Here is a 24,826-nt window from a genome sequence, read left to right as displayed (position 1 = left end):
TATGGATGATGTTAAGTGGCTTATCTTTGGTCCGGAAGTAGACCGTCCAGGGGCCGGTTGTATTAGATGGATATGGTTTGTATTGAAAAGGAGACTTATCGTTCTCTGTCGGTCTTCAGAGATACCTCCCCATTAGTAAATATTTTCATGCGGGCTTCAGTATCCAACCGCGAACGCGAAGAAGGTTCTATCGCAGGGATTGCAACGAAATTGAAAAGAATAGAGTGATTGGTACTTAGCTGTACAAAGGTTCAATGTAGTATCAGTAATCAATAAAAACATTTTTGCTAAGCCGTCGGTCATACAGCCCGTTAATAAAGGGTGTTTCTAAATGAATACAAGCTATTATCAGGGAGTTTTCATTGTCACTTACACACGCCATGTCTAAACTTTCATCAATACGAGTAGAAATTACTCCGAATCCTACTACCCACTCGGGAAAAAAGTATTCCGCCGGCCCTGTTTATTCTAGAATCCCATATTCGTTTCCAATTTTGCTCATCAAATAATGCTGTTAATATGGGTATTACTTCGCTGTGGATTCCGGACTCATGGAAGTTTTCCAACGTGGCCATGGATTGTCAATTACAACATGTTTCAGCTAATATAAGTGACAATAGATTTCGCCAGGTAAATAGACTTTTTAGACCGCTGCATAATTTGGCACACAAAACGGGTCACATGCAGGTGCATTTTGAATTGTTTGAAACTAATCTGACGTGTATAGCAAGTGCCGATAAGCGAAAAGTACTGGACAAGATATGCCGATCAGATCAGAAAGGTTTCGTGCTCTGAGAGACTTTTGAATACATCAGCAAAAACACCCAGTTTTAAATTGAATGGTGCGAAGAAAACTGTTTTGCATATTTTGCAACAGATGTATGTATTTAATTGATCAAACTGATCTGATTGCAAAACATGCCCATTAGACCCTTATTCTAATGACGAACCCCAGCAACATTTAAATGTAGGGTAATGTCCCCGATTGTGAAACACACGTGTTTAGTTATCCAGTGATACGAAACTGCCTTCAATGTGTAGTCTTATTGTGGGGCACCCATAAAGTACGTTACCCATTTAACGGGGTGATGGTTTCCGCAACGTGCTTCGATATATTATGTTATGAGCAGGCATTGTTTCACGAATCGTTTCATGTTTTGGAATACGTATCTACCCCAAAGTGGTAATCATTTTACAGGAAATTCCCGTCATCCTCCCGTTCAAAGTCCTTTGATCTACGTGTGACACGTATCTACGTATCACATGTAAATCTTCTCACTGACATGTGAATTGATCATCCGAATAATAAGGAAGCAGTGTTCTGTTTCTCGACAAACCGATTGAAAGTCGCGGGTAAAAATCATATCCTGTTTCACAACCGGGGACATACCCCTATGTATTAATGCATTATGGACGGAATTGTCGATGATTGCTATGATGATGAGCTGCTGTTACTCTCGGTGATTGTTGGAACGGAAAGATACATTGATTTAAATTACTTCAACTGCAGAGTAGGCGGCGCTTTTCGCCAACGGCGGCGAGGATGATGATGATGATGATGATAATGAGCAACCCATGATGAATGCTCGTCGTCATATTTAAGCATTTGACGCTCTTTGCAGAAGGCTATGAGCAGTCATGCGAAATGAATGAAAAGCGCGCAGCTCAACACCGACCAGAGGTTGTATAGAAAGGTAGATTGAAAAAAATAGATGCAGTTCATTGCTACCTGTTGATGATTGTGCTTATACATAGAATTTATTAAAATTGGTGTGGGTGGCATGTCCGCAGGCGGTGTGTTTGCGATCTTATCATGCTCTTGTGACGATACATTTATCTTTTTATTTGGGTCAATAATATTTACGGTTGGTGAACGAATAATTCAAATAAAACCACAACCAATCATTGTGCTAAAATTTGCTGAATTTAAAAAGTTTTTGGCGACGTAGATAAATTTAGATAAGTATCATGATTTAATGATTAAATGATTTAACGACATCTAGCGTTTATGTAACTTGCGTTTGCATCGTCATTTAATTGATTTCATTTCCATTGTAAAATGTTACGCTAGAAAGTTTGCGCAAACGTTACCACTGTAGACAATTATGACTAATAGACTGGAATTATACGAGATCGAACCCATGTTACGTGGTCGATTTTGACAATATCGGGTTCATCGGCCTGTCGATCGTTCAGTTGTTTATCATCTTCACCGGATATACTGTATGGAAAATCTTCATTAGCTAACATATAAAGACATTCCAATAGACCAGAACCTTCCTAATAAATCAATAAACGGCTACGGCGAGTTTTGTTGTCTGCTCTAGTTTTGCTTGTGTTAAAATGAAGTTACATTGTGTTACACTAAGCCTGCCAATAAAAGCTACGATCCTAGCTGTTTCACCGATAAGTTTTATTGATCGTAATCAAGCCGTAGTCGTTGCAAGATAGTTTATGATGACGGTCGGTTCGCTTACCTCTCACGTCGTCCACGCAAATGCCCAGATCTTCACGGTATGTGGTCAGATGCGAGAGACACTGGCACTTGCACTCGGTTCCCAAGTTGGATGCCATGTCTGCAATAAATAGCAGTAATTAAAGTCTCCTCATGTCACAAATGTCCGGGTGTGTGTGTCTGTTTGTTGGGACGTGTAACGCAGTAAAAGGGAGTATGGGAACGGATTGTGTCACATGGGGTATAATTAAAAGGTCAAGAAAATTAGTAGGAAACCTTTCTGTTCACTTACCGATCTCTTTGATGATGTTTTGTTCATTACTTAAAACACCTAGGGAAAGACTTGCCGTTCCACTTGACAAACCGACGCACGTATCTGTATCACATTTTTCGTTTTCTGTAAGAGATAGATAAAAAGTAAACGATGGAGATAAATCTTCAATTTATGGCTGAAGATTGATATGTGATAGTTTGACACACAGACAAGGGCCAATCGGGTTGATATGAACTTTCATACACTTGACATCTTGGATAAATTAAATAATATATTAGCTCAATAGACACGTTTACCATATTTACCGAAGGTTTCTACAAAGAAGAGTTATGATTACAGCAACCACGAGGGAATTAGCGCATCCACGATACGAATTTTGTGGTGCGGTAACGCTACAAACTAAAGGTCCTTTCTTCTTCTTGTCACAATTTAAAAACTGCACAAATTCATTTTCGCTAGTTTTAAGGTTACCAAATCGTCTGAGAGTAAATTAAGGACATATTGAATCTTGTCCGAGACAAGTTTGAGTGATGCAGTACCAATGTCGGATGGATATAATTCAAGACTTCATATTGAGATATCTTACAAATTTTACTCATCTCTGAGTGAAATGCTTTTGGTTGGAATGAGTCGCGAAGGCATGTTTGTCACTTTGATGACAAAAACTTTTTTTAATCAACCCAAGGAGTGCAGTTGTGCCTTTCTGATTTCCCCAATCTTACTTGTGGAAATACCTATTGCATTCTTAGTACACTACCATACAAAAGCTACGTGTTTACGCTGAAACACTTGAAACAAAAAATAGGGTAATATGTCTATTATGGAAGTAGAGCCTATTGTGATCCTATGTCGCACCTCTTGGTATCGGATTCTCCTCTCCATTAACTAGCACCAACTGGATGACTAGTTAGACGATGTATCTACACTAGTACCCAAATTAGCGCTAGTTAGACATTAACCTTCTTTAGGTGTTAACTTTTTGTAACGAATAAGGTGTTAGCGGGTCATATTGACCCCGATTCCGACCTCAGTTTTAAAAAGAATTTTCGGTCAAATCTATATGAACATGTACCCAAATTATGTGTTAGAGCTTCAATTTTCCGTTTCTGGTAGGGGAATTGCGTCGAAGACGGACACTGTGGGTAAGATGGACAAACGGTGTTTTTCACAAAATGAAAAATTCAGTTGAATGGTACTGATACCATATGATTTTTAGAAGATTTCAAATGATTCCGAAAGTTCCTGCTATTACTGGGACCATCCATAAATGACGTAGCATTTTTTGAGCGATTTTTAACACCCCCCTCCCCCATCGTAGCATTTCGTCAGAAACTTCTAAATACCCCCCCGTGGTAATTACGTAGCTTGACGGTAACTCTACCCCCCCCCCCTTGTCACGGCAAAATAAAAAAAAAACGATGATAGTTATTCCCCTTTAAAAAAGCTACGTAGGATGACAAGACCCCCTACCCCCTGTCGTCATACATCATCACTAAATACAAAACTCCCCCTCCCCCATATAATGCTACGTCATTTATGGATGGTCCCTTATTTAATACGCGCATTATCAGATATTTAAGTAAAACATTTTTTTTCTCATGAGCACGCTAACGGATATAATTTTTTGACACCAAAAATAACGATTTAAACCTGAAAGCTGTTGATCTCGGAAAATATTTTTAGGTAGAAATGATGTACTGGCTATTTAGCACTTGACTGTTGAAAAAACAGAAATTTCAATGAGGCGTTCATGAATTTGCAACATTTTTAAAATTTGGTGTCATGTTGGGTACGACGGACAACTCTCCCCTTGTCCTATGTTCGTCGTATGTCCATATTACCCATGCAGGGTGTCCGTCTTTCCCATCCCAGTTTTTAAATGTCGATTTTGTACCTCTTTTTATAACCATTTTAAACATCTATCTGTTTTAAATTTTATTAGTATAAGTTACTATATTGATTGAACATGATCTCAAATTACGGTTTGCGTGCAATTTGCGAGCAATGCATCAATCGATGAGTCGAATTTGCTATTTAACCTTGACGTGTCCGTTTTAGGCACAGTTCCCCTAAATATATCGTTTTTGACCAGGTTGGCTAGTGGGAATCGTCATGTTTGGCATACATAGATGTATGCAGAACAGTCATCATAAATCATAGGTTTATTGCCAAATTACTGATAATAAATACAAACAACACAAAAATAAGAATGTATATACCAGTGGTTTTCAACCAGGGGTGAATTAGGCTATTGTAGGGGGTGAATTATGTGGGATAAATCTAAACTTGTTATCCTAACATTGCCGTCAGAATTTATATCGTCTTTATATATTGTTTCGGTGTGTCAACAATAAGATGCTTACTGAGAGTGCTCAGGAACAGGTTTCTAATTGGAAAATGGAAACTTTTATCCAATTGAAAATCATTTTCTCTGAGAGGGCAATGATGGTAGACAATTTTCAGAAAGGGGTACATCATAAGGATCAATATTCGGAAAGGGGTACATGGAACGAAAAAGGTTGAAAAGTACTGGTATATAGCAAATTTGTGCATGATACGACCGATCTTTGACGTTCTGATGCGAAGGTATAATTGTATATCTCATAATGTTGAACAAGTGACAATGTGGTGTGAAACTGATCGCAAAAAATTGCAATAGGCTTGAAAATTTCGTTTAAAATTATATTAACACTGTGACTCAACTATTGACCCTGGAGTCTACGTGAAAATCATCCGGACGATCCGAAACATCCGTATAATTGGTCAATTCATGAATCTAGTTCTAGAGCTCTGAAGTTTTTTCGAAAATATTTGTTGCATTGGCATAAACTCTTAGGTATATCTGGAAAATTTACAGCATAATGACTTTCCGGAAGATATGGAACATCCGCGCAGTTGATCAATTAATGGACCTTGTCCTAGAGCTCTGAGATATCTTCGAAAACATATAAGGGTATATCATTTCCATAAATTCGTAGTTGCGTCTGGGACAGAGGCCCATTGACCTTTCGAATTGGCCAATTCACAAATAGGGTCTTTGTTTCGGACACAAATACAATTTCTTTGCAATTATAATTCTAAAAAAACTTTCGAGGAAACCATATACTTCCAGAGCCAGTTCCGGATCTTCCGGAACGATACGAATATGGTTCATATCCCAGTCACAAGTACGCATTTATGCGAATGATATTCCAAAACATCTTAGAGCTCTAGAACAAGGTTCATGAATTGGCCAATTTCACTGATGTTCCAGTTCTTCCGGAAGGTTATTATTTAGCCTTAAAACAGACGTAGGTCATAAGTACGAACTCGTTCAAATGAGAATTCATTAAAAACCCATGGTTCTAAAACCAGCTTTATGAATTGATCAGTTAACCATCCGGAAGTCGCGCTAGTGCACTGAGTGCACGCTGCTCTGAAAATCTAGCGAAATCGTCTTAGGGCACCAACGGCTGCTCGTTCAGTGGGCCATAAGCGCGACTTCCGGAGGGTTAAGCGAATGTTCCAGATTTTCCGGATGGTCATTATTTGACCAATACGGTCAATTTTTCACTCGGATCTAGAAATTTATGCCAAAGCAACGTGAATAAATGTTTTCGAAAAAAACTGCAGAATTCTCGAACGAACTAGATTCATGAATTAGACTGTTCTACGGATCCTCTGAATTTTCCGGTTGATTTTCATGTAGAATCCAGTATTTGGATCAGAGTATCAATATCATTTTAGATGGGATTTTATATAAGCTTTCAAGAATATTGCAAAACTTTGGGATCAGTTTCATTGATTGACCACATTGTCATTTGTTCAGTATTTTAAGAAATACTATAGTATCACCGGAATCAGCATCGGAAGCGTAATGCGGAACATCCAAGATCGGTCCAATCATGTACAAAACTGCTACGTACATTTTTATTTTCGTTTTGGTTGTGTTTAATTTTAGTATTCTGTCAATATACTTGTGATTTATGATGACGGTTCTGCATACATCTATGTATGCCAAACATGCCGCCATTTGACATAGATTCCCGCTGGCCAACCTGGTCAAAAACGATAATATTTACCAAAAAATGGGAATTGAAACTCTAGCTAATAATTACAATTTCGTATATATTTGACTGAAAATGTGTCTTAAAATTGAATTCGAAATCGGGGTCAATATGACCCACTAACGCCTTATTCGTAACTTTTTTTGTATTGCCCTTCAGGAATGACTGAAAATTTTTAACTCGATTTAAAATCGTTGCTCTCCATGAAAAAGGAAAAGTCTAGAAATTCTAAACTTCTAGATGCAAAAATTAAAAGTTATCGCATTTTGAAAGTTCATTTTGGGTCATTTTGACCCCAACACAAAGAAGGTTAAAGTCGAAAAAAGTCGCACGTCTTGCTTGAACACTAAATGACTGGAGTGACGTCTCGATACTAAGCACAGAGGTTCTGTTTGCCGACGAGGAATATGAACCGAAACTGTCTTTTGGTATAAGAACCAAATGTCTGGTACTTAGCAAAATTCCCAAATGGCAAAAAACATTTGGACAAGGCCAAATTTTGGTGCTAGTTACTGACGAAGAGAATCCGAAACACTAAAACAAAAAAAATACTTTATGTAAGGTCTTGTGTGTAACCCGTCAGGGTAACAATTTAGCACTGGGTGGAAATAAACCCTTTTTTGCGTATACGTTCCGTAGAGTGTATTGTTTACGCAAAGTTATGCTCACCACTGTTCCATACGATCGTTCACGTTTTCTTGTAATTTTTGTTTGTTTTAGCTTTTGTGAACGATTTTGTTGGTCTAGATAGGTGTAGAAAATTTTGTTTCATATTTCTGTATAAATAACATAGGGCTTAGGTAGGCCACCGCTCTCCTCTTGCTGCAATAAGTGTGCTGGATATACTGCACATAGCGTTGACAGCTATGCGGCGGTACGGTTTTTTTTTGGTGCTGGTTTTGGTTTTTTCGTGTCGTGAGGAAGGCGCCCATCGAGTTTTTTTAGATAGTGACGGACCACGAGCAAGAACAGACGTCCAGAGTATTTTGCTTTCGGGACAGTTTTGCGCCACCTGTAGTATAAGACAGTTCGGTATCATAACCCCTTGATGCCCACGTTGTTTATATACAACAATGTTTACTAACAGCTATAACTTTTTGTTTGGGCCATATTGGCTTACAAACACAAGGAGGGTTGTGTGGATATTACCTTTCATTTGAGCACTAACAATTATGACTATTGTCTGTAAAACTAAAGTTATTGTAATTAGTTTGGTTGGATTCCACAGGAACAGTGCTGCTACCGAGAGTTTTCGTTAAATACGAAAAATAATGTTTTTTTCGTTATCTTGTAATATTATTGAAAACTAAAAAAACCTATCCTTTTAGCTTGTCTTCGACTACGTGTTCCACGCAATTGGACTATTGTGAATATTCTAGGGCAATTATAGTCAGTTTTGGAAGGTAAAAATTTAGCGGCTTCTAGCACTGCGATCTTTATAAAAAAGCTACAAAAAATAATTTTCGAATCCTATTTGCACTGGATAAAAGTTGAGGGGTTGATGAGTTAAGAGCTGGGCGTTATGAAACAGTTTATTGCGTTGCCTAATTCACAACGCAAAAAGGTTTCTAGAAGATTCTCACTTCCTGAACATAACGTGACGAATTAAATTTTATTTAAAGTCATGTAAATAAAAACAAACTAACAAAAAACTTCCTGAACACAACAGTTGTGTTTAGCGAAAGTCGTATAAACCTATATGAAATTCAAGCTACTAACAGAACAGAGTTAATGTCAATAGTTATGACTAATAGTTATTAACATACCTTGTAATACTACACTAGTTATAAAACAGAAGAATTTGAATTACATAGAGAACAGTGAAATACACTAAAGGCCATAAGCCATAAGCGCGACTTCCGGAGGGTTAACCACGCCCGAAAATTCAGTATGATTTTATCCGTTTATAAGATAATCCCCCTTAACTACTTGCACCAGTTTTCAACTGAAATCAAACCGAACGAAAAGGTCAACCTGACGCATATTGAAAAGCTCACCCGAAGTGTTGGTGGTTACGTTTGATTGATGAGTGACAGTAAATGACTTATCAGGAAATCACCATAAATGGTCACAACGTGGTGGTCCTTCTTTTTGCACCTACCTAATAGTCTAACAGGTTCGGTCAAAATCCACACGCCACGGAGCAAACTGAGGTCCGGAACAACGTTAGCACGTCAGTTCACATACATCACAAACTCCAGAATTGTGATGTATGTGAAAGTGGAGGGCATCGCAGAAAATTTGCATTTAGAGCAGACTTTATCGTCGCAATAAATCACTCCGGGTCTTGATCATCAAACTTTGCGCGCTTTTTTAATGTTCGTTTTTTATTTAGTTTTTGACAAGTCTAACCACCAAACGAACCGAACCCCTTGTCGGACGAAAGACCACCGATTTTCAGTAGCAAAACAGCCGTCACGTCAGGGCCACCGAAGGAATGTAATTAACATAAAATTTTACACCGATTTTTGTCAACCATAGCCGGAGGGCTTCTCGTCGCGGTTTGAGTCGTACATATTCTGTTTTCTAGTGGTGGACACTCTGGCATCTCATCTTCATGGTAGGTTGTCGAACTTGGCGCTTCCGAACGACTGACCGCATGTTGTACATCAACGCCACGCGATTGTTTTACGATGATAACTACTGATGAGGGCTTCATCGACTACAGATGGCCAAAGTTTGAGCTTCGGATCCCGCGAGAACAGCAAGGGTAATATTAAAAATAAGTTAACAATTGACTGTTGATGATTATGGGGATGGTCATGATAAAATTTGATTATCCATTGTTTCAGGGGCAAATCAGGTGTTGTTTATTCCACTTCTTTGTCTAGCAATTTACGCTCTTGATTGACGATTATGTGTATGGTAACATTCTATAAATCGTCTGTTAGTCAATCACACCAGTGTTCTTATCTGTATGTTTGATTGATGTGCTTTAGCTCTTTGAAACGTTTATACAATTTTGTCTATAACATCATTGTAAGCAGCACGTGATCCTGTTGTACTTTTCAAAGAGATGAATAGTGGGAACCAAAAACTAACTCATTGAACAGAACAATCGAGTAAAAACGTGTTTAATCCACCTAACAGTGTGATGAGACATTTCTTATAACTCTTATCACTCTCTTCGGATATTATATCGTTTGAGAGCATTTAGAACATGATGCTTCGCGATGTTTTTGATAACACATACTACATGGGATAGTGGCAGGACTCAGAGAATCGCTCAAATCAGCATAGTACAACATCAGTGCTAGAAATCTCAAACCAAATCAATGGGAAAGCGAAAAAATGGCCCATGAAATAGACATACCAACGAATTATTGTTAATACTCTGTTAATCAAATATCTATATTGTGGTGGGAAAACTGAATTTTCCTAAAGGGGTTATATATTGTACTGAAACAAAAAAAAACGATTTTTTAATCGATTTGAAGTTTATATTTTACTCAAATTTCCAACGCGACTGAGAACTAAGAAATCAACGCTTTTTCTTGAAAAGGGCGATACTAGCAGTGATACCATTCAAAGAAAATCAACAGTGAATATTTCCAGACTTGGTTTTATTTCCTATTTAAGAACTATTGTGTTTTTTGACATCCTAGCTTGCATGATTCAGTGATCGAAACCCAAAACTTCATAAAGTATTTGAAATTATTAAATTAAAATTTGAAATTGACAAAATGATAGTATCGCCCCTTTGGCGATTGTTTACTTTTTCGGTCCCATCTATCAGCATTGAAGTATCGCCCTTACGTTTTTTTACAATAACTACCGTTTTACACCACCGATTTCGTCCGGGTTTTTTCAATAGAGATCATTGTTACTATTTACAGCTGGTATCAGTTTGATAATCCTAAAAAATACGAAAATAACAGTTTCGCCTCTAAACTGCTAGCAAAAAAAGTATCGTTCTGTGTGTTTGCATGGAGCGTGGAGGGCGAAACTTTAAATAAGCAAACAAAAATACAGTTTCGCCCGTTGTATTTTTTGCTGTAGTTTAAGAAAGCAATATCGTAGAATCAAAATTTTTAGGTTAATTTGTTGCGTTTCAAAGCCCTTATTCGCATGTAAGAAAAAAGCCCTATGTTTACATTTGTAAGTATCGCCCTTTTCACAAAAAAAGCGTTGAAATGAAATCGCAGCTCCTGATATCACGCTATCTCTGAAGTACATGCGTGCATAGTTTCAAATTTTACTTTGACATCGACTTTTTCTAAAGGTGACTTCCCAGTAGTATTCTTGATTTGAATTATTATCGCTAATCCTAATGCCAAAGAACAAATAAAAACCTCACGAAAACGAACCGTTTGGGAAAATCATCATCATTACTGGAACTTTCATTTTCACGAAACTTTTCGATAACCTTCCGTCACTTGCGATAATGCACTGGGTGTACATTAGGGTGACAGGAAAAAAATGACCCCTATCGGCCCACCTCTGCGTCGATTCCTAGTCCCACCAGGAGTACTTGCACCAAATTTGAAGCAAATCGGACAAGTCTAACTACCGGACCAACGGGCCTGAAATTTGTATGGGAATTTTCAACAATTTACATGGAGAAAACCCACCAGCACACATTTTCGCCGCTAACTGGAACTGTATGCATCGTATTATCACTGTAAGTGAAAATAAGAAGGATAATTGAATTGTCTACAACTTCGTCGAAGACTGCAAGTAAATCCGACTTTGTTAAAAGAAGTTATTAAACTTTTAACGAAGTGATGTCTGAGTCAGTTTTGCATGGGGCCTAATAGTGCATGGTTGTGTATCAGTACTCGATTCACACGAACTAAACATTTTTGTGAAATGATCGTTAGGTTTAGCTCAATAGTATGTTCAGAAGAATTATAGTAGATAATACGAGTCATGCTTTGATTAGAAAATTTTAGTTCCACCTGTTACCGCATAGAGGGCGCCAACACTAACTTTTCAACGGAAAGAGATAGAAAGTTGGTGTCTTCTACAAAGTTATAGAACAGGCATTTTTCAGTATTTCTTCTGAACATCTTGATACTCTATCTCTCTTCTATGAAAAGTTAGTAGTGGCGCCATCTATGCGGTCACAGGTGGAACTAAAATTTTCTAACCAAAACATAACTCGTATTATTTATTATAATTCTTGTAAACATACTATTCGGCTAAATCTAACCATTATTTCACAAAAATATATAGTTCGCGGGAGTCGAGTACTGATACACAACCATGCACTGCTAGGCCCCATGCAAAACTGACTCAGACATCACTTCGTTAAAAGTTTAATAACTTCTTTTAACAAAGTCGGATTTACTAGCAGTCTTCGACAAAGTTGTAGATAATTGAAATATCTTTCTTATTTTCACTTACAGTGATAATACGTTGTATACAGTGCCACCTAGCGGCGAAAATACGAGCGAGTGAGTTTTCTCCATGTAAATTGTTGAAAAATCCAATATAAACTTCAGGCACGTTGGTCCGGTAGTTAGACTTGTCCGATTTGCTTCAAATTTGGTACAAGTACTCCTGGTGGGACTAGGAATCGACTCAGGGGTGGGCCAATTGAGTTTTCAAAAATTCATCATTTTTCTGGGCAGTCTAGTGCACAGTGCTCTAAAAATCTAGCGAAATCGGCTTAGGGCACCAGCGGGTCTGTAAAGAATACTAAAAAATAATTTCTATTCCATAATTTTCAGTTCAGCAATTCGAGAGTTCGTGCTCACCGCAAACCATGAAAAATAGACTACGTTGTGAAGCGATGATCACTATTTATTAAAAAATCACGGTTAAATAAAAAATAAAACTGTTAAAAAATTTCAAATAGTTTATAATTTTCACAAACCTATTAGGAAAAATTGTTTAATAAGCTTTCGCAATATTGTGTAGGAAAAAAGCTGAAAATTTGAAAAGAAATCTGAGGATTATGATTGATTACAGAACTCTGGAATTTTCTATTGGAATGTTTTCAGGCATGAATTTGATATTGATGCTATTAGACAACTGTGAAATCAAGACCAATAGATCAGTTACATATCAGGACCCCATTCCGACAATTTATCAAAAGTCCTCATGATGTTTACAACAACAGGTTATCAATCTACGGATCAGATAATGTTATTGTAATATTGAATTAAATCAGTTTGCATCAATAAATTTTCAACTCCAATCCAATATTTTTTTTGTGTGGTGGGGGGGGGGGCTGTATGGTGTTAAAACCTTCTCTTGGCTACGCCGTTGCTTGGAGTTATTTATTTCGCTTTTCATTTACCGAAAGGTTTCAGATCGATCCGATGGTCATAAGTTAGAAAAATTGCAGTCAGAAGGTTCGCACAAATGAACATTTTTGCACTGATAAGTTATCAAGTTCCTTCCAGATAACTTGGAAGTGTTCGGTGATTATTTCTAGCGGTTGTAGATAGAAAAATGAAATACAAAATTCGATTTATCGAAATAATGTTTGGCTTATTTCAATGGATTATTACTGTATTGAACAATAAATAGGCGACGAAGAGTAATCCACAAACAACAAGCCATAACTTTTAAAATATTCAAAATAGATATTTGAAGTCTTCAGTAAAGTTATTCGCAAAAGTAAGAGCTACAAATTTGCTGAAGGCATCATTTCGTTATAATCACTTCCAAGAAAATTTGTGAAAATATCTCACTCATAGGGGGATTAATCAGCAAAAGCACAATACCAAAAGAAAGAGCATATTACTTCCATTAAATTCTCCGAAGATACTATTGACCTAAAATAAGCCGTTTTGGCGTTAATAATAGATTACATGTTTTTGGTCATATTTCTGGCAATGGGAAATGATAGAAATCTTTCGTCCGCATTTAATGTTAAATATCTCTTTTGATAATAGTCCGATTTCAACAATCTATAGCTTGTTCGAAAGGTATTTGTTTAAGCTGTCTAAAAACATATGAATTGTTCATCTATATTGTCAATTCCGGCATATAATTTAAAAAAAACTGCAAAAAACGCCATTTTTACGCATTCAAACATTCATATCTTAAAAACTAAACGTCAGAATCAAAAACAAATTAATAGCGTTCATACTGTTTTTTAGTTCTTTCATTTAAAATTGGTTTGGATAAGATTGGTTCAGCCATTGCTGAGAAACACGAATAAGAATTTGTCCGTTACATACACACACACAGACACACACACACACACACAGACATTGTCCCAAATCGTCGAGCTGAGTCGATTGGTATATAAGACTCGGCCCTCCGGGCCTCGGAAAAAATCTTGAAAGTTTGAGCGAATTCTATACATTTCTTTTATAAGAAATATAAAAACATTACTTCTGCGTCATTTGATGCCTGTGCTATGCATTACTTGTAGAAAATTTAGATTGGATCGTAAGTTATGATGACAGATTCTCTTTGGTTACTTTCTCTTCTGTTCATTACTCGGTCGTTTTAAGATTCCCTACTCAACTGTTTCCATAATATTCTAGTAAAAATCGTCGGCTTTCGATACGTACTAGAAAATTAGTGAAAAGTGTTCTAGTGACGTCGTAATAATCGAAAGAGAAAGTAAACAAGGAGAGGCTCTCAATGTAACTTAGGACCTATTGAAAATTTTCTCTGTTATTTATTTACAAAACTATTTTTTTCTTGAAAATGGTGGGGTCAATAAACCCGAAAAACTTTTCGTTTTCATAAAGATAGGTGCTTCCCTATCAGGGCTAGAAGCCACTCAATTTTTACCTTCCAATGCTCAATACAATTCTTCTGGAATATTTACAATCAGAGCTGCAAATTTTCACCAGGTTGTTTTGAACTTGAAAGAAGAACAAATTTTAAATCATGCCCTACTATGTTCAATTCGCCGTTTTTCGTTTGCATCATTCATTCAAACAGCCGCGCTGCTCAATCATTTTCGATTTCATCGACCCTGTGAATATCTCTGAACTGGGATATTGACTAGGTTTTTCAAGTAAAACTACTCTGAACATACGTCTTGCTGTTGATGTAAGCATGAAAACGCAAAATATGTCAAAATTTAACCTAAACTGGCCTCTACAGAGCAGATGACAACTTTGGTTGGTGAATGAAAAAGCATCAATTTGGAATGAAGACGTACGGTTTGGTTATGAAAATCCAGCCAACTTGAAAGTGAATGATTAAGGGAGGCATTGAATTGGAATCATGGTTTGGTTTGATTGAGCTGAAAATTGGTATTTGAAAATGAAAATTTGCACCACTGTTTACAATAGAGTTATTGCGCGGAGAACGTAGGCGAAGACAGTATAAATCGATAGATTTTACCAGTTTGCAATAATATTGCAAAATACCGAAGATGCATCAAAATTTAATTTTTCGTCGTCAACGTTAACTGTCGCTGGCAGCACTGATCCATCGGAAACCAATCAGACAAATTGCAATACCTTTAGTTTTAGAGTTAATACTTGCAACTGTTAGTGCTCAATTGAAAGGTAATGGTCACATTGATTAGTCTAACTTATTATTGTGAGCAAATATTGCATAAACCAAAGGTTATAGCTGTTCAAAAACGTTCTTGTACATAAACAACATGGGCATGAACGGGTTAAGATATTGTTCGACTACACTCTTTCACAAACTTCTAGTTTCAGTGGCCTTAATGGGTTATATATGTTGAGGAAGGTCATTTCTTATTCTTTTATCTTGAGGTATAGGTTATTAAAAAAGTTGTCCCAATTTTCAATAGAGATTCAAGCAGTAGAAGCAAAGTTATAGTGTTCTTTATCTAGCTCCCTTACGAAGCATAACTTGTGAAGGTGTTTTTTTTTCAATTGCGATTTTGATATGTCTGTGATGGCATATCAATTTAATGTTTCTTTTATTTGGTTAGGTTTCTCTACAATTTTATCACGCCTATGATTGATATTGCAAACATTGATCTTCGTGTTGAGCCATGGGCAGTCAAAAATTACTTGCTGCGCTGTCTATGCACTCCACATAGTTAGGGTACTCCGCGTGTCCGAATCTGTGCAGATTTTACCTATAGCAGCCATTACCTGATAGAAACTACGTCAGATAGAAGTTGGCTTCCATGTGTTTCGTGTTTATCCACGTGGACAAGTTATCGACAATCCACCTTTCATTAAACGCGTTGTGCCATTCCCGTTGCCACTTTCTCATGGTACCCATCCGTGTTTTTCGTGAATCTGTTTCTATAGCACTCCTGATCCTCCTTCAGTAGCAATACAATGAGGATCGTTCAGGTAATGATGCCGATTGCTGCCAACGATATATTCTGGTAGGCGCTAATCACCATTATGCTCAATAACCTGAACGTAAACTAGTTTTTTTTCATTTCGATTATAGAGGTTTAACCTCAAGGTCATTCGCCTCTTCGGGTTAGAAAAGTGTGCGGGGGTCGGGACCCGAACCCAGGTGCGCTGCGTACAAGGCAATCGATTTACCATCTACGCTACGCTCACCCCTCGTAAACAAGGGACCATTCATAAATTACGTAACGCAGAAATTGCCCAAGATTGACTCCCCCCTCCCCCCATGTAACAAATTGTCACAAATTTCTTTATCCCCCCCTCCCCTATTACGTAACAAATTCCTTGATTTTTTTTTCTTCTGTGAAAACATGTTACGTAACAATCCAACTTACTCCCCCTCCCTGACATAGGGGTCACAATATGTAACAACTTGTCGAACCCCCTCCCCCTTCAAAGCGTTACGTAATTTATGAATGGTCCCCAAGTTGTTTTTTGTGTTTCCGTGGGGATCGCTGGTCGATGTGGCGCAATTAACACCCTCTCCTTCCACCGGATTACGCTAAGGTTGTGTCCTATATGTATTTCGTTGAGCATTGCAAGATTAACAGCTGGTTAAATTTCACCGTTAACGGTTTGAACTGTCGCAGATCGTACCTGTGCGTCCGAGGCAACCTTTGCCCTTTGGGCAATAGTTTCATGGGCTTGAATTGGTAATGACGACGATATCGTTTCGTTGTCGTAAGCCATTTGGATCTTCTGATTGTCGTCGGAATATAATCTCGGAGCCACTGTTTCCAGAAGCTGTTGGCTCGATATTCAATGCCATTCAGAATCCGCGTTTTTTCAGGATTTCACTGACTCGAAAGGCAACGAATTGGCTATATCTTATATGGTCGGAGGTAAGCCAACAGCACACGTCTATGGCGTCAGTGTAGAAGAATCGCCGTCTCATTTTGAGCCTCGGAGCTGGAAGTTCGGCTCGTGAAATAGACTGGAAACGAAATTGAACCACTCTTGCCTTGGCACTCCATTCCGGTTCCTTTTTGAAGTCGCAGATAAACCGCGGCTGCAAACCCACTTGCGTCAACAAATGTTGTTAGTTATATCTCGGCATTAACTGTGGTCAGGTTCTGGAACCGTCTTGCAATTTCAATGATTTCTACCTTAGGCAGTACTTTGACCCACATCATTTTCTCCGATATTATCGTCCCAACCAATTCCGGAGCGCCGAATATCCAAACATTAGAAAATGTGCGATAAATTCGCACGTGTCGTACATCAGCATCAGAATTCGAAGGCGCTTAGTTGGTCGTCGTCGGCTAGCCAGTAGATCTTCCTTAGTGGAGAGTTTGTAGTTAAAGCAGTCTTACTCTGTGTCCCAACACATTCCAAGGATTTTCTCTGTGGGAAGACCATCGCTGACCATTAGATTCTTTTTTGCTACTGGTTTTCCATTCAGCGATGTTAGCTTTATCGGCGAATTCGACACACAATTTCTCATATCGATGCCGCATTTTTGGTGAATCATCATAAACCTTTATAAGGCAGTGGCAATTATATTGCCACCTTTTCGCTTCGTTCATAACGCAGGATTATGAAGTGAGAAGTGTTCCAATCTTATGAAATCTACCTGTTAGGAGTCTGACAACTCTTCTTATTACTTTTTATTGAGATAGAGTGAAAAGTGTCAGATTGGCGAAGAGTGTTTTGAAAAAAATATGGCTATTTCCTTTTGTACAATAAAATTAGCTCGATTTTGAAAAAAGTACTCTATACCCTATAAGTTGGTGATGCAAATTTGTAAAAACGACTATTTTTAATCAGAAAATTTGGTTTATGGGTGGTAAAAATTGCAAAGATAAAAATAAAATGAATAAATGTACGTCTGTAATCTGTGGTCTTATTTTTCAACTTAACCACAGAATCCAGGGGTTATTTACTGTGAATCAGGTAATAACCAGTAACCCACTTTAATTTCTTTTTGAATTGCTGATCCAGCTCGATTTGTCTTTATATTTGCACAAATCTCGTTGGAAATATATCAAACAACACGAAGACTGATGTTTTTTAACGGGCGGTAGTATTGTATTTTCAAAACAGTTTTTATTACGAAATAAATGAAAACATTTTTTAAACCAAGTGAAAGAATCGTGTATCTATTAATATAAAATTCATTAATAGCCCCAAACTCTGGGCCTTACAAAGGGTTAACGTCGTGTACTAGCCAAACCGCTTCCTCTTCCGTTTTTACACTGATGAGCATATCGTCGACGTAGTGCTGCTTGACTATCGCATGAACGGCTTCCGGAAACTTGTTTTAGAATAGTTTGTCCAAGGAGCTTTTATTCTCAGGTGATACGATCCTTGAAATCGCCGATCAGCCATGTTGGTTCTAGAAACGACAGCTAACAACATTGTTTACTACATCCCTATGCATGTTTGCTTGGATTTCAGTATGTAAACAAAGTTGTTCGCCGTCATTTTTCTACTCCGCAGCTTGCTGCACGCTTACCTCACTCCTCACCTAGTTACGGCCAAAGACGAATCACCTTATAACTCTAAGCACCTTGGTCTACACTGTTAAGTATACGTAGAACGGTGTCATGATGCAACTCGATAGAAAGTTCTTCTAGGAGCCTGTATCGTTCAATTAATTCAGATATGATCATCGTTTGTGGCCACAGTTCTAATTTGTCCACGATACGCAAATCCGACAGCGCATGTTTCCTCGATTGATTTGATGTACCTGAAATCATCAGGCTGACCTTCTGAGACTCGCACTCCCCTCTCTTTAGATACAATCGTAACATTGTTCCAAAATAGTTAGTTTGGAACCGTAGTCGATGAATGAGTACGTATGAACTTGTTCCAGCGGTCCGTATTGAACCACGGCAACGACCTTAATCAGTACCCCACTGGTTCTTGCGTGATGGATGTTGACACTGCTCTTGAGATTCCCGTTGTGGGTTAACGAACTCGATGAACCGGAAGTTGTTGTTTCCGGCTCAAGTCTTTTGCTAATGTGGAGAGGAGGATGGTGTAAATACGCACATCCATTGATTCCGCATAACCTTTTCTGCCTGCAGGAGCTGTTGTGTGTTGTGAAGACATTCCCGGCAGAGTTATTTGATCATTTGCAGACCTGCAGACGCCGCATGCTTGTGAGAAGTTCTGTTTGGCCCAGTTTCGGATGTACGCTTGCTTCTTATCCGACCCGATATGCACTTTGAGGACGGTCTCTTTCCTGATACGGAGTTTTGATTCATCTGTCTCTCAGCTTTTGGATGACCACTTGGATGATCGCGTCGGACTTGCCGTACAACATTTTGAGCGTTGACATCATACTCGCCACGTTGGACGGTAATTCGAATCTTACCCTATTACGTGCTTTACATCTCAAGCATTTTCGTTGTCGAAGCATATTATCTTCCTTTGAAGAACCGGTTATTTTCGTTGAAGAGTTGAATATGGCCAAGAACAATAGCCACTCTTCGGTTTGACCGCTGAACTCTGATAAATCCTTGGGAACAGCGTGCCGTGCAGTCAATTGATTTCTGTTCAGAAGGTACATGGAATCGTAATTGTTATTATTTGTTATATTCGGCTCAGCACAATTGGACGTGTCCGACAATTTGTTAGGAGCTGAACGAGAGAGTTGCAATGTGTGTTGGTAACAGGCTAATGCCAAATGTCTGCAAAATGTCTGTGAAAATTTCCTGTGGACAGATACAACAACAGTCCTTTCGTGGAATCGTTCGGATCATAAGCGACACAAACAGTATATAGCCCATCGGGTAGGAGAATCCAACTGCTAACTAATCCTGATACATGTCATTAGGTACCACTCGTTTGAGCCGAGGTCTCGGTTATCCAACGACTAGAAAAATTTCGGTTTGATTGCAGTCATTTCCAAATTGGAAACCCTTTCTCAAAATGTAATGTTTTGGTTCGTACAAGCGCACTAGTGATACGATTCATTTCTGTTTGTAACTTACATGCCAAAGGCAAAAACAGTCACTGCTGTACCGTCTCAGACGGGGGCACGTGACAAATACGATGCCGACTTTGTAGGTACCGTTGCGACAAAGCGAATATTTGATTACAGAGCAGGCCTGTGGCGCATCCAGATCAATTTAAGATTTTGATGCATAACTGGGTCCTGCCATTGGAACAGCGGGAACGAATTGGAACGTCCAGCCCCCTGCACAAAATCTATTCGATTATTAACGAATATGGCCCAGTCAAAAAGGGCAAGTTGCTGGCTAACGGGGGGCTATTTGCCAACTCGGATGCGCTAATTGCCGTACAATTTGCCCTCAAATTGCTGGCAATTTGGGGGCTATTTCATATGCAACATTTGGGCGATTTGCCGCCGTCATTTTTTTCCGCCCAACCCGCCCTTAAATCGCCCCCAAATCGCCCATGGAACGCGCCATTGAATCGCCTTTAATTGCCTAATATTAAAATTAAAAATAATGTTTATTTTCGGATTCATTATCTACTCACATATACTTACCAGTATACTAGGTAATCACCACCAAATTATAGGAAGAATCAATGGTGAAATTGGTATTGCACTTCAAAACTTATCACAATCTGACGTTCATTAAGGCTTATGTCAGAAAACTTTTTCTACTATACATACACACGATTCCACAATTTCCCACATTCGTTGGCTCAATGAAGTGCACTAGACAAACAAAGTACAAGTGAAAATACACCAATTGTTCAAAAAACAATTTTAAACTTAAACCAAACATGAACCGCCATTTTTGAAAAACGCGAAAAACAACCAAGTCCATTTCAGCCGCCAGAAAATTTGTCTAAGTATTGAAATTGCCTTTAAATCGCATTCGCAAATTGCATTTGTACCGAGGGGCAATTAGTACAGGCGAGTTGAGTCAAACGTCAAACTTTTTAAATCGCCTGACCATGTTCGTCCGCATTTTTTTGACAGGGGGGGGGGGGGTGGGTTATGCACAGGAACGCTCACATGGCTCAACCCTGAACAGCGATCGACATGACGTTCTCACCGATGCGACAGATGTCGATGCAGTGAAAACTTGAGTTGCAAATGACTGACATGTCAAACATGCAAATAAAACGTTGAGATGTTGAAACTACTGGAGAATTGGGTCGAGTGCAGAAGAGACTAAATGTAAGCCTAAATATTGAATTATACTCTTATTTTTCTCATCTAATATTATAAAACTTTCGGTTTAGAACTGTTGCTAAAATTGGCCCTACTTCGAATACTCTATTCCCAGTCCGAATACCTGAACAAGAAGTAGAACATATAGAGTTTATTATTAAATTTACTCACCAAAAGTATAAAACAGATCACCACCGTGCAGCCGCGTTAAGTTGACGATCCGAGACGTATCGGCAACGCCGATTCGCGTGAGTCCTGTTCGCGTTCCGTAGTTCGAAATGGTTCCTTTGGCTGCCGGCGTTGGAGCGGCTGCCCCATCGCAAATAGTCACACCAGTACCACCGAGGAGCATCCCGATGGCTAAAATAGTATTCGTTGCAAGTTGCACCCAAGTCAAGTGTCGTCGCCTCCTTCGATGCCATCGGGTCGGCGGAGGTAAAGCACATGGCAATTGCGACGGTAGTTTTAGGACACGAGTAGGGTTAACCCTTCGCAAGGAGCGATTCAAATCAGGCAATAATTGTTGCTCTAGTATATTATAATTGTTTTTCTTGAAGTGGTGCGGCGCAAATAATGATTCCAGCATTTTGATTGCTGTTCCTCATACGAATGTGTGTTTTTGTTGGTTCCTCGTGGTGGGATTTTGACGAAGACGAACCTGGTGCTGATAGTGGTTAAAGTGCTGAAGCTTCTCGGGATCGACAGGCATGGCTCGTCGTTGTACGGATCCGCGTGTCTTTTTTGCGTTAGTGTTTTATGTCTCATTTGGCAGTCTGTGGGATCGGATGCTACTGAGGACGCTGAGATACAGTCCACATTATGTGGCTGGCGGCTGTCTGAAATTATAAATGGAGAAGGAGAGAACACAATTTAAATGCATACCAAATTGACCTTTTCTGGAAATGTATGGAAGAGTAAGACGTGAATTATACATATATAGTGATTTAGAATGTTTGAGCAGAATCCCTATTAGCGCATTATTACGGACTTTGCTAAACAGCATCTGATATTCATAAGTTTTTGATAATGACGTTGTGAACAAATTGATTAATGATAGACGCTGATGGCCGGTGTAGGACTAACAACGGAGCTTATAGTGAGGAACAAAATAAATTCACACGTCGATCGCGGCCGTGCTCTCAGAACTTGTACCAAATTTGTCAGATCAGACCAACTCCGATGCCGACACGGTGCCGCCTTTCGATTCAGAATCGACTACCATCGATTTGATGAATGATTTGTGTTCGAATCGTCGAGGTAGTAAAGACGCAGGTGCGCGTGTGAACAGAAGTTAACTTCTCCTCCCAAATCTTAAACTACGATAATTACCTATTGGCTGTTACAGATGCTCATCAATTTATATAGCAGTCATTTATGCAGTTTTTTTTTAAAGACGCTTAAGATAACTATTCAATTTTGGCTGTGGTGGAGATCTTCGAACCTAAATTGGAGAAGTTTTTCTTCCTTTCAGTAGCATAATGAAATTTCTCGTTATAACTGAATTTTGAACAAAGCATGTTTGGCACTGTGTAATGATCCTTCCATACTATTTTCACTAAATAATTACTTCAAATTCCATAGGTGTTGTCAAACTGTTTACCAAATTCGTTTCGAATCATGTACATGATAATTAGCAGACCAGTTTCAAAACACCTTCTTTTGATCTGGTTTGTTAACATTCCATTAGAGTATCCTCTAACTAAAAAATGCGCCAGAACACCTTTCATAATTATATGCAGCTCTAAATGACACCCAGCGTCGCAAAAATCTGTACTCGTGCAGCGGCAACTTAATCAATGGCGACATGTTTATTCCTATTTTCGTTGATATTAATTTCGCATCTTCGAGCAGCTCCACCTGTGACCCTTGGCGGCGTTAATTACGACCGGATTGCCATTAAATTTTACGATTCTGCGTCAAAATAAATGGCTCGGAATACGCATGCTAAATTGTAGGCTCCCAGGCAAAGTCACGGGAGGTGCGCTCCAGTTTAAATTTTACGGCTTCTCAGCGGGTACATGTTACTGCTGAAGCGCAAATTGAATCATTTTGAGTGTTATGTTGTCCTCCGATGAAATATCTTTTTTCACCTTCAACTTGATTTTATCGCTTCCCCCGAGCATGGTTTTTGTTAGCTAATAAGTTCATTTATTTTTAAGGTTCATTGGTGATTCGACAAACTCGATCTGTCTTATCATTTTCGTGTAAGGGGCCGTTAATTATAATAACTCGATTATTAAAAATGAGGTATTTGTAGAAAAAAAAATTGATTTCGATTTTCGTAGAAAAATACACTTATGGACGAGAACATTGATAGATTCATATTTCGTAATTTTTACCTATTTTAAAAAATTCGTTTATTTGACACGCTTAGAAGACCTGTGGATCATTTAAATGTTTATACAATATTTAAAAATAAAATATATACAAATATTATTGTACAAATATGTGCGCGCAACTGTTTATTGCGAGCGGAGACCTTCTTTCGCTGGGGCGAAAACTTTGTCTGTTGGCTTACTGCGTCAGGGGAAATAATTCTCTCTTGTTGTTCACGTCCAGGTCGAAGCTAGCTTCGTGCCCACAATCAGATCGACACAGATCTTTCATTAGGGCCTAAGTCGCAATGTATTCAAATGGAGCAAAATCAGTTTCAATATTCAACAATGCTTTTTTAAATGTAGGTCCAAATTATTTTATAACCATGTTTTTCCTAAAGCATCTCTGGTTAAACCTTATAACAGTAAAACAAAGAATTTGATTCCTATGTGTTTTTAGTGGATAGAAACTAAAAGAATGCTTACGACCAATTTCAGAAGGGTGCGGTAAATGGGCTAAACTTACTCTGTCTTGCTGGGTAGGGCTGGGCAAATAGGTGAGCTTGACAGGATATTTTTTAATAGAGCTCAGCAAATAGACGCATAGAAACCCAATGCAAATGAAAGGGCGCGTGCATCTTTTCTTCAAATTTCATGTAAATATCGAAATATTCGAATGTTTATGTGCAGTAACCACCGAGTGGACATGATCACAGTCGATATTAATTATCATTTATATAATAGAACCGCCGTTTACAGAATAATTTTGTGAATAATAACCATTCGCCCCTGTTCTGACAAAAATATTAGTTTAGCCTTTATATTCCATATGAGAAGAAGGGCCTAAGTCGAAATCTCGAAGAAAATGAATGTTTCGCCGTTTTGTTTTCTTTTATAAATCGATCTATAAGCGATTTTAGCTAATTTTCGCCTCAATCTTATAGTGATTTAGTCGCATAATGCCATAATAGCGAAAACTCAGTTTGTTTACATTTGCGATTTAAGCCCTAATGAAAAATCTATGTCGGGATGTGCTGCCCTGCTTCTTGCACTTATTGTTGACCAGTGTAAAACCGTCGTCATTGTTGACGACATCGTTATTACCTTCCTTGCCGATGTTGCTTACAGTTGATTATGGAGTGCTGGATGCTTCTTTTGTTTTTGTCATTATGGTCTAAACAGCAGCCCCAAATCTGGCCACCATTTGTGGTTCAGGTATTGAAATTCAAAACTCTGTTTTGGGTTGGTTTGCCGTAGATGAGTTGGCAATCGGTTGAGGTGCATTTTTCTTCGTATCTTCCGGGCAAGGTTCTCCATAATGTGTTGTCTGATTACAATACTCGCACGTAGGAGTTTGTCCCTCATGGGTGCATAGGGT

At 38.5% G+C, this 24,826-nt stretch overlaps 1 protein-coding gene across 1 annotated transcript in view; it reads right to left on the bottom strand.

The window, feature by feature from the left end:
* Positions 1-21,719, bottom strand: part of LOC131689293 (uncharacterized) — a 186,426-nt gene extending 164,707 nt beyond the window's left edge. Inside the window, exons 1-3 of the mRNA XM_058974280.1 lie at positions 21,305-21,719; positions 2,748-2,852; positions 2,478-2,576 (exon numbers count right to left, since the gene is read on the bottom strand). Coding sequence (XP_058830263.1) covers positions 2,478-2,576; positions 2,748-2,852; positions 21,305-21,719 — 619 coding nt within the window. The remainder of the gene's footprint in view (positions 1-2,477; positions 2,577-2,747; positions 2,853-21,304) is intronic.
* Positions 21,720-24,826: the final 3,107 nt, after the last annotated feature.

Source organism: Topomyia yanbarensis, chromosome 3 (genome assembly GCF_030247195.1).
Source record: "Topomyia yanbarensis strain Yona2022 chromosome 3, ASM3024719v1, whole genome shotgun sequence".
NCBI lineage: Eukaryota > Metazoa > Arthropoda > Insecta > Diptera > Culicidae > Topomyia > Topomyia yanbarensis.
This window is presented reverse-complemented; position numbering and strand designations above follow the sequence as displayed.